Source organism: Dendropsophus ebraccatus, chromosome 8, assembly GCF_027789765.1.
Source record: "Dendropsophus ebraccatus isolate aDenEbr1 chromosome 8, aDenEbr1.pat, whole genome shotgun sequence".
NCBI classification, from domain to species: domain Eukaryota; kingdom Metazoa; phylum Chordata; class Amphibia; order Anura; family Hylidae; genus Dendropsophus; species Dendropsophus ebraccatus.
In genome coordinates this window covers 123,737,410-123,751,025 of record NC_091461.1, presented here as the reverse complement: position 1 = coordinate 123,751,025, position 13,616 = coordinate 123,737,410, and the positions used below count along the sequence as shown (strand labels likewise).

Genomic DNA, 13,616 nt, shown 5'->3' with positions numbered 1-13,616 from the left:
TTGAGAACGGGCAATGGAGCTAAAAATAGTGACAACTAGTGGCCAATGTAATAACTTTGAATTTCACACAGAAAAAGCTTTCTTTTTTTTTTTTTTTTTTTAAAGATAAAGTGAATTACCAATAGGTTGGATTTTTAGGCCCCTGTCAGAATATGTAAAGTGTTTTTAATGACAGCGCCCATCTACCTATTGTACTTTTTAATGGCGCCCATTATTTTACTATATCATGTGACACCCAAAAAATTATTGTGGAATGGAAAAGGGAACCAAGTGCACTTCTGCTTTATACTGCAGTAAAATGTTGGTTCTGCATTAGGAATAATATTATATTTTAATAAACGGCGACTCTGAATGTATTTAAAGGGGTTCTCCAGTGTTAGAAAACATGGCCACTTTCTTCCAGAGACAGCACCGCACCGTCTCCAGTTTGGGTGCAGAATTTGCAACTTTAGTTTGGACCAAACTTGTGAACTAATATAAATCTTAATGAGAATTAAACAGTAAAATTAAGGGGTTCTTCCCCATTAGAAAAACATGGCCGCTTTATTCAGAAACAGCAACAGGTCAGGTGTGGTCTGCAATTAAGATCCATTCACTTTAATGGAACTAAGGCTGGAGAACCCCTTTAATTTTACGGTTTAATTTTCATTAGGACTCAAATAAGTTCACTAGTTTGGTCGGAGCTCCTGATGGAAAGTTAAGGGGGAGCCACACTGGACTCATTTGCTGTGGAAAAAGCTGAAGCAGATTTTAGTCTGGATTTTGGTACAGATTTTACAGCACCCTTAATTTTAATGGGGAAATTCTGGACAAGGAAAGTTTCCACTGTGTGTACTGGAGATTCCACGAATCACATCTACTTTTGTTACAGCAAATCAGTGCAGTATGCATTAACCCTATCAGTGACGGCGGCCGGCTCGTCTAGGTAAGTATATACTGCTGCAGTGGCATGGCCCTCTACTCTGCTCTAAGGAGGGGGTCATGAATGGGGTTTCTCTCTCTCCATCATGTCCATTTGCCTAAATATTGAATACTGAGGGAGTTGTCTCCACCTTAATCGGTTTCTTACCTTCTGAGCACGTTTCACCAAAGAATCCCTCCTCGCAGAAGCACTGGCCACCATCACAACGGCCATTTTCCCCACAACTGACAATACAATCCACAATCTTGCAGGTTGTTCCTGTCCATCCCGGTTTACACTGGCAGACGCCATTGACACAGACGCCGTTGTCCCCACAGTCCGGGATGCAGGCCTTCTCGCTGCAGTCCAGGCCTGTGAAACCACTCGGACACTGGCACATGCCATTGACGCAGACCCCTCTGTTGGCGCAGTTGTTGGGGCAGCTTTTCTCAGAACAGTCGGGTCCTTCCCAGCCGTCATTGCACACACACGTACCAGTCGCAACGTCGTATCGGCCGTTATAACTGCACAGACTGGCGATGTCTGGAAAAAAAATCAAATTAAAGCAGATTTGGTACCAGATTAAGAGGTTACATGTAATTCATGGCCTGATCTATCACTCCGCAGCCATACACATTACATATTGGCCATGATAGATGATCAGTGTGGCCATACATAATCAATGACAATGGACCAAGAACACAAGGAGCACAAGGCCCCTATATGTATCTCATGACTTAAGACACCAAGGGGGGAAGTTATCAAGGCTTTTACCAGATGTTCTCTGTGTCCAGCACAAAAATATGTGCAGACTTTTACGACATCACATTTTCAGTAATTTGCTCAAAACTTTGTGACAATTCTTAAGTATCTTCTAGACTTGTATCTTGTAGACCAGGAACCCTGTATCTTGTAGAATGGGGAGTCCTGTAACTTGTAGAGCAGGGAGCCCTGTATCTTGTAGACCTGGGAGCCCTGTATCTTGTAGAGCGGGGAGCCCTGTATCTTGTAGAGCAGGGAGCCCTGTATCTTGTAGAGTGGGGAGTCCTGTATCTTGTAGACCAGGAACCCTGTATCTTGTAGAATGGGGAGTCCTGTAACTTGTAGAGCAGGGAGCCCTGTATCTTGTAGACCTGGGAGCCCTGTATCTTGTAGACCTGGGAGCCCTGTATCTTGTAGAGCAGGGAGCCCTGTATCTTGTAGAGTGGGGAGTCCTGTATCTTGTAGAGTGGGGAGTCCTGTATCTTGTAGAGTGGGGAGTCCTGTATCTTGTAGACTGGGGAGCCCTGTATCTTGTAGACCCGGGAGCTCTGTATGTTGTAGACTGGGGAGCCCTGTATCTTGTAGACCTGATAGCCCTGTATCCTGTACAACTGGGAGCCCTGTATTTTGTACACCTGGGAGCCCTGTATCTTGTAGAGCGGGGAGCCCTGTATCTGGTAAAGCGGGGAGTCCTGTATCTTGTAGACCTGGGAGCCCCGTATCTTGTAGACCTGGGAGCACCGTATCTTGTAGAACAGGGAGTCCTGTATCTTGTAGACTGGGGAGCCTTGTATCTTGTAGACCTGGGAGCCCTGTATCTTGTAGAGTGGGCAGTCCTGTATCTTGTAGACCGGGGAGCCCTGTATCTTGTAGACCGGAAGCCCTGTATCTTGTAGAGCAGGGAGCCCTGTATCTTGAAAACTGGGGAGCCCTGTATCTTGTAGACTGGGGAGCCCTGTATCTTGTAGACCTGGGAGCCCTGTATCTTGTAGACTGGGGAGTCCTGTATCTTGTAGACTGGGGAGCCCTGTATCTTGTAGACTGGGGAGCCCTGTATCTTGTAGACCGAGGAGCCCTGTATCTTGTAGACTGGGGAGCCCTCTATCTTGTAGACCTGGGAGCCCTGTATCTGGTAAAGCGGGGAGCCCTGTATCTTGTAGACCTGGGCGCCCCGTATCTTGTAGAGCGGGGAGCCCTGTATCTTGTAGACCTGGGAGCCCCCTATCTTGTAGAGCGGGGAGCCCTGTATCTTGTAGACCTGGGAGCCCCGTATCTTGTAGAGCAGTGAGCCCTGTATCTTGCAGACCTGGGAGCCCTGTATCTTGTAGACCTGGGAGCCCCGTATCTTGTAGACCTGGGAGCCCCGTATCTTGTAGACATGGGAGCCCTGTATCTTGTAGAGCAGGGAGCCCTGTATCTTGTAGAATGGAGAGTCCTGTATCTTGTAGAGCAGGGAGTCCCGTATCTTGTAGAGCGGGGAGCCCTGTATCTTGTAGACCTGGGAGCCCCGTATCTTGTAGAGCAGTGAGCCCTGTATCTTGTAGACCTGGGAGCCCCGTATCTTGTAGAGCAGTGAGCCCTGTATCTTGTAGACCTGGGAGCCCTGTATCTTGTAGAGTGGGGAGTCCTGTATCTTGTAGACCTGGGAGCCCCGTATCTTGTAGACCTGGGAGCACCGTATCTTGTAGAGCAGGGAGTCCTGTATCTTGTAGACTGGGGAGCCTTGTATCTTGTAGACCTGGGAGCCCTGTATCTTGTAGAGTGGGGAGTCCTGTATCTTGTAGACTGGGGAGCCCTGTATCTTGTAGACCGGGGAGCCCTGTATCTTGTAGACCGGAAGCCCTGTATCTTGAAAACTGGGGAGCCCTGTATCTTGTAGACTGGGGAGCCCTCTGTCTTGTAGACCTGGGAGCCCTGTATCTTGTAGAGCAGGGAGTCCTGTATCTTGTAGACTGGGGAGCCTTGTATCTTGTAGACCTGGGAGCCCTGTATCTTGTAGAGTGGGGAGTCCTGTAGCTTGTAGACTGGGGAGCCCTGTATCTTGTAGAGCGGGGAGCCCTGTATCTTGTAGAGTGGGGAGTCCTGTAGCTTGTAGACTGGGGAGCCCTGTATCTTGTAGAGCGGGGAGCCCTGTATCTTGTAGAGCGGGGAGCCCTGTATCTTGTAGAGCGGGGAGCCCTGTATCTTGTAGACCGGGGAGCCCTGTATCTTGTAGACCTGGGAGCCCTGTATCTTGTAGAGCGGGGAGCCCTGTATCTTGTAGACCGAGGAGCCCTGTATCTTGTAGACTGGGGAGCCCTGTATCTTGTAGACCTGGGAGCCCTGTATCTGGTAAAGCGGGGAGCCCTGTATCTTGTAGACCTGGGAGCCCTGTATCTGGTAAAGCGGGGAGCCCTGTATCTTGTAGACCTGGGAGCCCTGTATCTTGTAGACCTGGGAGCCCTGTATCTTGTAGACCGGGGAGCCCTGTATCTTGTAGACCGAGGAGCCCTGTATCTTGTAGACCGAGGAGCCCTGTATCTTGAAAACTGGGGAGTCCTGTATCTTGTAGACTGGGGAGCCCTGTATCTTGTAGACCTGGGAGCCCTGTATCTTGTAGAGCGGGGAGCCCTGTATCTTGTAGACTGGGGAGCCCTGTATCTTGTAGACCGGGGAGCCCTGTATCTGGTAAAGCGGGGAGCCCTGTATCTTGTAGACCGGGGAGCCCCGTATCTTGTAGAGCAGGGAGTCCTGTATCTTGTAGACCTGGGAGCCCTGTATCTTGTAGAATGGGGAGTCCTGTATCTTGTAGACCGGGGAGCCCTGTATCTTGTAGAATGGGGAGTCCTGTATCTTGTAGACCGGGGAGCCCTGTATTTTGTAGACCGGGGAGTCCTGTATCTTGTAGAGCAGGGAGTCCTGTATCTTGTAGACCTGGGAGCCCTGTATCTTGTAGACCGGGGAGCCCTGTATCTTGTAGAGCGGGGAGCCCTGTATCTTGTAGAGCGGGGAGCCCTGTATCTTGTAGAGCGGGGAGCCCTGTATCTTGTAGACCGGGGAGCCCTGTATCTTGTAGACCTGGGAGCCCTGTATCTTGTAGAGCAGGGAGCCCTGTATCTTGTAGAGCAGGGAGCCCTGTATCTTGTAGAGCAGGGAGCCCTGTATCTTGTAGAGCGGGGAGCCCTGTATCTTGTAGACCTGGGAGCCCTGTATCTTGTAGAGCAGGGAGCCCTGTATCTTGTAGAGCGGGGAATCCTGTATCTTGTAGAGCGGGGAGCCCTGTATCTTGTAGAGCGGGGAGCCCTGTATCTTGTAGATCGGGGAGCCCTGTATCTTGTAGACCGCGGAGCCCTGTATCTTGTAGACTCTCTAGTGATCTCCCGATATTACAGCTCTATTGTTCAGGATTTGGCTGTAGACATGTCTGGTTGCTGGGGAAGGATTTTTTTTTTTATTTGCGCTCGTTTGTTTCCATAAATCATTTTGTTGCTGACATTTAAGACAATATTGCTTCAAATGTCAAAATTAAAAGGAAGTTTTTTTCTGCCGGGCTGCGGAAAGTGTGAGAGTAAGCAGAAGAAATTGCATGGTAAGTCTTGTGTTTACCTACATGTCAATCCGCAGCAAAGTACATGGAGTGGCAGGAGAAGAGCGTGACATTAATGCAGATGGCATCATCACAATGGAAACTAAAGCTGATCACCCCAAGCTGAAGAAGAAAAATCCGCTTCAGCAAAGATGTGAACGCTCTGTAATAAGCAGAAGAGGAGGAGGAGGAGGATTGTAACATTACTGAGGATAATGAGGCGGCTATGGGTACACACAGTCAAAGAAAAGAAAAATACAGCTGTAAAATAAGGAGAAATACAGCTGTTTCCAACCTGATAACATGCTACATCACAGTCTATAGAAAATGTGTATATAATGCGTACATTGTGTGTATATAGTGTGTGTGTGTACAGTGTATATAATGTGTATATGTGTGTGTACTATGTTTATATAATATGTGTACAGACACAGACATTTCTCCATAGACAGTAGCACAATATTAGACAAGAAAGCTGATTCTGTCCCGATTTTACGGACGTATTTTACTATGTGTGACCAGAGCCGGAGGGCAGGGTCACATGGGATGGAACCAGTGGTAGGGAATGTTCACATAATATTTTATCATAGGCGTAAAAACAGCCATATTTGATAATTATAGACATAAACAATGGTCGTGATCATTTTTACGGTTGTGACTGATAAAAATGGGGGGTTTGACTGAGTTCCCGAGACCTTGAGAATGGGGAATACCAAACTCTGGTGGTGGACCTGCAGGTGACGCTCTACTCCATTCTCTACAGAGCTGCCCCCTGCATCCGTCTATCTCCAGCAGCTCCATAGAGAATAATGGAGGGTCAGCCTGCGACCACATCCAACGGCTCCATAGAGAATAATGGAGGGTCAGCCTGCGACTACATCCAGTGGCTCCATAGAGAATGATGGAGGGTCAGCCTGCGACTACATCCAGTGGCTCCATAGAGAATGATGGAGGGTCAGCCTGCGACCACATCCAGCGGCTCCATAGAGAATAATGGAGGGTCAGCCTGTGACTACATCCAGTGGCTCCATAGAGAATAATGGAGGGTCAGCCTGCCACCACATCCAGCAGCTCCATAGACAATGATGGAGGGTCAGCCTGCGACCACATCCAACGGCTCCATAGAGAATAATGGAGGGTCAGCCTGCGACCACATCCAGTGGTTCCATAGAGAATAATAGAGGGTCAGCCTGCCACCACATCCAACGGCTCCATAAAGAATAATAGTGGGTCAGCCTGCGACCACATCCAGCAGCTCCATAGAGAAAAATGGAGGGTCAGCCTGCGACCACATCCAACGGCTCCATAGAGAATAATGGAGGGTCAGCCAGCGACCACATCCAGCAGCTCCATAGAGAATAATGGAGGGTCAGCCTGAGACCACATCCAGCAGCTCCATAGAGAATAATGGAGGGTCAGCCTGAGACCACATCCAGCAGCTCCATAGAGAATAATGGAGGGTCAGCCTGAGACCACATCCAGCAGCTCCATAGAGAATAAAGGAGGCCCTCCATCTGTCTGTTTTATGTTAAACATATTTAAAGGGGTATCCACAGAATTCCCAGCAGACAAAAACAACACATGCTAGTGCACCTCTTATTAAATGTCTATGTAAGTAACTACTATAGAGGAGGTGGGGCCTGCTGTGACCCTGTAGAGAAGGTGGGGCCTGCTGTGACCCTGTAGAGGAGGTGGGGCCTGCTGTGACCCTGTAGAGGAGATGGGGCCTGCTGTGACCCTGTAGAGGAGGTGGGGCCTGCTGTGACCCTGTAGAGGAGGTGGGGCCTGCTGTGACCCTGTAGAGGAGGTGGGGCCTGCTGTGACCTTGTAGAGGAGGTGGGGCCTGCTGTGACCCTGTAGAGGAGGTGGGGCCTGCTGTGACCCTATAGAGGAGGTGGGGCCTGCTGTGACCATGTAGAGGAGGTGGGGCCTGCTGTGACCCTGTAGAGGAGGTGGGGCCTGCTGTGACCCTGTAGAGGAGGTATATCAGGGCTGTATCCAGGGCAATAGCTTCTCTTCCCCTGCACCGTCCTGTCTTCACTACACAGCTTTTTATAGCCATTGATTGACTAGGCTGTGAAGTGTAGGGAGCATTGTGCAGGAGAAGAGAGGATAGCCCACTCAGCACAGCGGCCCTTATGGCATTTGCCCGAATTGCCAGATGGACAGTGCGGCCCTGATATAAACTTGTATGTGTGTGTGTGTGTGTGTATATATATATATATATATAAGAAGACATGCAGTCAGTCAACATAATAAGTCCTCTCACCTATGGAGCAGTCAACCCCCATGAAGCCTTCATTGCAGAAACACTGCCCGTTCACACAGCGGCCATTGGGGCGACAGTCCACAGCGCATTTCTTCTCCTTGCAGTCCAGGCCGGTGTATCCCTCAGCACATACACAGGCGCCATCTACGCATTTCCCAAACTCCCCGCAGTCCACCGGGCACTTCTTCTTCCGACATGCCGGTCCCGCGTATCCCTCCGCACACTGACAAACGCCATTGACGCAGGTGCCAAACTTGCCGCAGTCATAGGCGCACTTCTTTATGGAGCAGTCGGGTCCCTCCCATCCTTCATCGCACTGGCAGTGACCCAACGATGGCGAATACTTTCCATTTCCATTGCAGTTACCGTAAAGAGCTGGAAAAGAAATGACATGGAATAGGAATGGACGTTCATCCTGAGATCAGGAATAAGAATGGGCGTTCATCCTGAGATACAGAACATCTAGAGGTACTCCAGATTAACTGGTGAGAGAAAGTTATACAGATTTGTAAATTACTTCTATTAAAAAAAAATCTCCAGACTGGAGAGAATACACCACTTCCTGCAGGGCATACAGCAGCTGATAAGTACTGGAACACTGGAGATTTTTAGATGAAATTAAATTACAAGTCTTCATAACGTTTTGACACCAATTCATTTGAAAACTTTTTTTATTTTCAGCTGCATACCCCTTTAAATGGGTTATCCCCAGATTTAAAGTTATCATCTGGATAGGATATAACTAGTTGATCAGAATCAGAGGGGGTCTGAATGAAAGCTTTCCCCCACCACTTAAGGCCCTAATACACAAAGCCATTATCAGCCGTTATGGAATATAATCGTCTTGTGTGGAGATGAGCGAACCTCGAGCATGCTGGAGCTGAACCCGATTGTTCGGTATTTGGCTGCTGAACTTGGATAAAGCTCTAAGGTTGTCTGGAAAACATGGATACAGCCAATGACTATATCTATGTTTTCCACATAGCCTTAGGGCTTTATCCAACTTCAGCAGCCACCACTAATCAAATGCCGAACGCTCGGGTTCGGATGGACTCCAGCATGCTCCAGGTTCGCTCATCACTAGTCTTGTGTAATAGAAGACAACCATCAGCCGATATGCACAAGCTGAACAATTCCGATAGCAGCGATCTGTTGCCGTCGCTCCATGTAATAGGAGCAGTGGGAGCAGACCGCCTCTATCCTCTATGGGCTGCCCGGACAATCTAGCGATCACCCGGGCAGCACACAAGTGGGAGATGTAGTATTAAGTTTTCCCCACTAGGTGTCACCACTGTTTCTGCTTAACCTATTGCACAGCTGAAGGAGTGAAAGGGTTCAATTTTTTGTACCATGTGTTATGCCTTGACCAATCTCAGGTGCTAGTTCTCCTCTATCCTATCTCTCCTCTCTCTCACACACATTCAGCTCCACCACTCACAGGAGGGTTTAGTTTAGCCCCTGGAGGAGGAGTTAGGTCTAGGTGGAAGGAAGTGAGGAGTTAGTGGTTGGAGGTTGAAGCGGACAGATGTGTAAGACTCTACACAGTTACAAAGTTCTCCCACTAAGTACTAAGATCACTATGCAGTGCTAAGCTCTACTTAGAGGAGAGAAGCCACATAGAAAACACCTTGCCCAGGCGAGGAGCCTCTCTAAAACATGCAGGGTGGTCTCCTGAAGTTAAAAAAAACCTGACCCCAGTAGGACAAAGCTACAATGAAAAGGTCTACGTATCCTACTGCGAATGGGAAACCTCGGAAGTCTGCTACACCCAGATAACCGGCAACTGGGGCTCATATTACCCACTTAGGATGGGTACCTCGAAACTAAGGGGCATAAGGCGGTTCAGAGCCACTACTGGCACCCGTGAGTACAGGTATCTTCTTCTACTTATAAACCTGTTCCGGCAGAGCATATTCGCTACATTGGGCAGGGCTCCTCTTGCAGCACGTGCACCTACACACCACCGTACACTTGGGTTATTTCTCCTTTCTAATTGGTGGTACCAACAACTGATTGGGTCTGCTACCACTCCAGGCTATGGTGACAAGTGCCCAAGTGACCCTACACTCCCCCAGAGGTTACCGAAAATTTTGGGCAGCCAGGGGCATATATACACCCATCTCACTGGGAACATGTGTCAGCAGTGATTTATTGTCTCCTCCCCGGCCTCCGCTCCCTGCTCTATGGTATATATATATATCCTCCTCCCCGGCCTCCTCCGCTCATTGCTCTATGGTATATATATATATATATATCCTCCTCCCTGGCCTCCTCTGCTCATTGCTCTATGGTATATATATATATATATATCCTCCTCCCTGGCCTCCTCCGCTCATTGCTCTATGGTATATATATATATATATATATATATATATATATATATATATATATATATATATATATATATCCTCCTCCCTGGCCTCCTCTGCTCATTGCCCTATGATATATATATATATATATATATATATATATATATATATATATATCCTCCTCCCAGACTCCCCGTTGTGTGTTCATGTTTGGCCGTTATATACGGGATTATCATACAGCGACTTTACCGCCCATTATTATTAGAACTTAATTCAGATTTTAGCCTCATTTTTTACATTTTATGGTTATTTCTCGGCTGTAACTTAAACAAAACCTTTCACTTTATTCTTTTCTTTTAACAAACTTTCCATCTGACAATAAGTGAGTGCGGCTTCCTCCGGCCCACCAGGGACATAAATCTCCCAGCGTCACAAGCAGCCGCAGGTTAGACCCCAGAAAGAGCGAGATAATCACCCGAATGGCAGGTAATAAATAGAGATCATTAAAAGCACGGCCAACACCTGTGATTTAGGGAGATCCCAGAATCCTCGGCGGCCGCAGAATAACACCGCAGGAAGCGCAATTAAAACGGTATTAAATTGCATCAATTTACGGCCTTAGAAGTAGAAGGAGCCGCGTCTGAACACTTATCTTTCATCAACTATTTTACTTGGCAATTTAGTAAGTAAATTCAAAGGATCTTGTGTTTTTTTTACTTTATTCTCCGGATTGAAGTTTGCCAGGAGATTATTACACAGAGTTATTTATAGAACACTGATTTTTGCTAAATTTAAAGGGGAACTCCAGCAAAAGAAATTCTTCTGGTGTCAGAAAGTTTTATCAGCACTTATCAGTACTTATCAGCTGCTGTATGTCCTGTAAAAAGTGGTGTATTCTTTCCTTTCTTCCATTACTTATCAGCTGCTGTATGTCCTGTAGGAAGTGGTGTATTTTTTCCTTCCTTCCATTACTTATCAGCTGCTGTATGTCCTGCAGGAAGTAGTGTGTTCTCTCCAGTATGACACAGTGCTCTCTGCTGCCACCTCTGTCCATGTCAGGAACTGTCCAGAGCAGCAGCAAATCCCCATAGAAAACCTCTCCTGCTCAGGACAGTTCCTGACATGGACAGAGGTGGCAGCAGAGAGCACTGTGTCAGACTGGAGAGAATACACCACTTCCTGCAGAACATACAGCATCTGATAAGTACTGGAAGACTAGAGATTTTTAAATAGAAGTAATTTACAGATTTGTATGACTTTCTGAAACCAGTTGATTCAGAAAGGACAAATCTTTGCCGGCATACCCCTTTAAGGAATTATTTTTGTGCAGACTCTTTCTTAGAGATTCGTCTCCTTTCGGCATCGAAGGTTTTCTCATAAGGAATCGGCCCATTGCCTGTTGCATCTGTAATACATCGGCCTTTGGCTTTATATTGTCTATAGTTCATTTTATTATGGTGCAAGGCGCCACCTACTGGGGGGATTGAGAACTGCGGACAGCGCTCTGCGGACTCCACCGCCTGTAATCCACTGTAGTCACTCCGCGCAGCATCTGATATTAATTAGGCAGAAAAAGTCAACTAACCCCGGGTCAGCGGCGAGATAATGATCAGGTCCCGACTCTTCGCTGATGTTTCTTACCAACTCCACAGTAATAGAGGGAATTAATAAAGATCTCAACTAAACTGATATCCTGCCCTCTCGGTGTGACACGTCTGGCCGCAGACGAATCTGATATAGAGCGACAGTAGCGGCCGGATCACAGGAGAAACCAATCACCCCGAGACATCTGTTTTTGTTTTTGTTTTTTTTGTTCTGATGTCAAAAGTTTATAATTAGATTTTTTTTAAAAAAACATTAATAAATCGAATTTCAACAAAATAATTAAAGGGGAACTCCAGCAAAAAAAAAATCTATCAAATCAACTGGTGCCAGAAAGTACCAGAGATTTGTAATTTACTTCTATTTAAAAACCAGTACTTATCAGCTGCTGTATGTCCTGCAGGAAGTGGTGTATTCTCTCCAGTCTGACACAGTGCTCTCTGCTGCCACCTCTGTCCATGTCAGAAACTGTCCAGAGCAGCAGCAAATCCCCATAGAAAACCTCTCCTGCTCTGGACAGATCTTGACATGGACATAGGTGGCAGCAGAGAGCACTGTCTCAGACTGGAGAGAATATATCACTTCCTGCAGGACATACAGCAGCTGATAAGTACTGGGAGACTGGAGATTTTTAAATAGAATTCAATTAAAAAGTAATATTTTTAATAGACATATGCAATTTATATAACTTTTTGATCATTTGAAACAAAAATCCCCTTTGGATAACCCCCTTTTAAGTAAGACCACCTCCTGGACTCCTAATCCTAGAATGAGCCCTGGTTTCCATCCGATCGATAAGATCCAGGTGATACTGCACATGGGTGTATGGGTCTCCCTTACCTGCCGCTCCGCAGCACCCATCATACTGCGCCTTCATCTCCACCATCCCCAGCTCCAGCGCCTGCAGCCGGGCCAGCAGATCATCCATCAGGGCGTTCCTCTCGCAGTCGGCCGCCGGGCTCTGGAGCCGCAGTTGGTGCCTGAACACCAGTTTATTATCATCCGATTCCACAGTCTGAATCTTCTCGTCGTCGCCGTCAGCGCTGTAGATGTGGGTGATGGTGAGCGCCTTCTCGCTGCTGCAGGTGTTGGCTCCTCCCACTTTGATGGACGCCGCAGTAGTCAGAAGGTCATAGGAGCAGCAGAGGAGGAGGCCGGACAGAACGCGCCATACGGTTAGATGGTCCATCATGGGTCCTCACCAGGAGACTACAGAGAGAGAAAACACAGGTAAACAGAGGACGTCAGGGTTTTCCTAATTTTTTTACCTTTATTTTCACTTTTTATAAAGATAAATTTTGGTGATTTTTTTTCTTCTAATTTTCCATTTTATTCTCTGTATCTTAAAGGCGAACTCCGGCTAAAATATTTTGCTTTCAAATAACTGGTGTCAGAAAGTTATATAGATTTGTAATTTACTTTAATTAAACATCTCCAGTCTTACAGTACTCATCAGCTGCAGTATGTCCTGCAGGAAGTGGTGCATTCTCTCCAGTCTGACACAGTGCTCTCTGCTGCCACCTCTGTCCATGTCAGGAACTGTCCAGAGCAGCAGCAAATCCCCATAGGAAACCTCTCCTGCTCTGGACAGTTCCTGACATGGACAGAGGTGGCAGCAGAGAGCCCTGTGTCAGATTGGAGAGAATACACCACTTCCTGCAGGACACACAGCAGCTGATAAGTACTGGAGATTTTTTAATGGAAGTGAATTACTAATTTTTTGCACCAGTTTGAAAGAGTTTTTTTTTATTGTGAACCATCCCTTTAAAAATCCCTTTAAGCATCTATCTGTTGGAAAGTGTCCTGACTTCTTATCGGATTCCCCCTATAATTCCCTGTAGGATTCGGCTTCATCCGTCTTGTTAATCTGCTCGCTGCTTAGGGTCAGATCATCCTGTTTCTTAAAGGTCAGAGGTTAACAAACCTCCTTGACTTTTGTGATTAACAAGATGTACAAATCTATTGCTGGTGGGAAGCGTCTGTATGTGGCAGCCGCAGCCTAAAGTCGCACACATCTCTGCTGAGCCTGACACTATGTCGTATCATGTCCTCAGCTCCCAGATGTCATTACACCACATCCAGCTACCGGCAGCTTATCCCAGGCCAAGCACTGATGAGTGATGACGGCCAGGCCGAGCAAGAGACAGATTAACAGCCGCCAGATGTTTCCAGATCAGGAGAAGTAACGGATGTTCCAGGGAGACTTAT

The 13,616-nt window shown here is 47.2% G+C and overlaps 1 protein-coding gene across 1 annotated transcript in view; it reads right to left on the bottom strand.

The window, feature by feature from the left end:
- The window catches only part of LOC138800118 (tenascin-N-like), a 46,318-nt gene extending 33,721 nt beyond the window's left edge, over positions 1-12,597 (bottom strand). Inside the window, exons 1-3 of the mRNA XM_069981927.1 lie at positions 12,249-12,597; positions 7,498-7,872; positions 1,070-1,444 (exon numbers count right to left, since the gene is read on the bottom strand). Of these exons, the coding sequence (XP_069838028.1) occupies positions 1,070-1,444; positions 7,498-7,872; positions 12,249-12,597 (1,099 nt within the window). The remainder of the gene's footprint in view (positions 1-1,069; positions 1,445-7,497; positions 7,873-12,248) is intronic.
- Between the last annotated feature and the right edge of the window lie 1,019 nt (positions 12,598-13,616).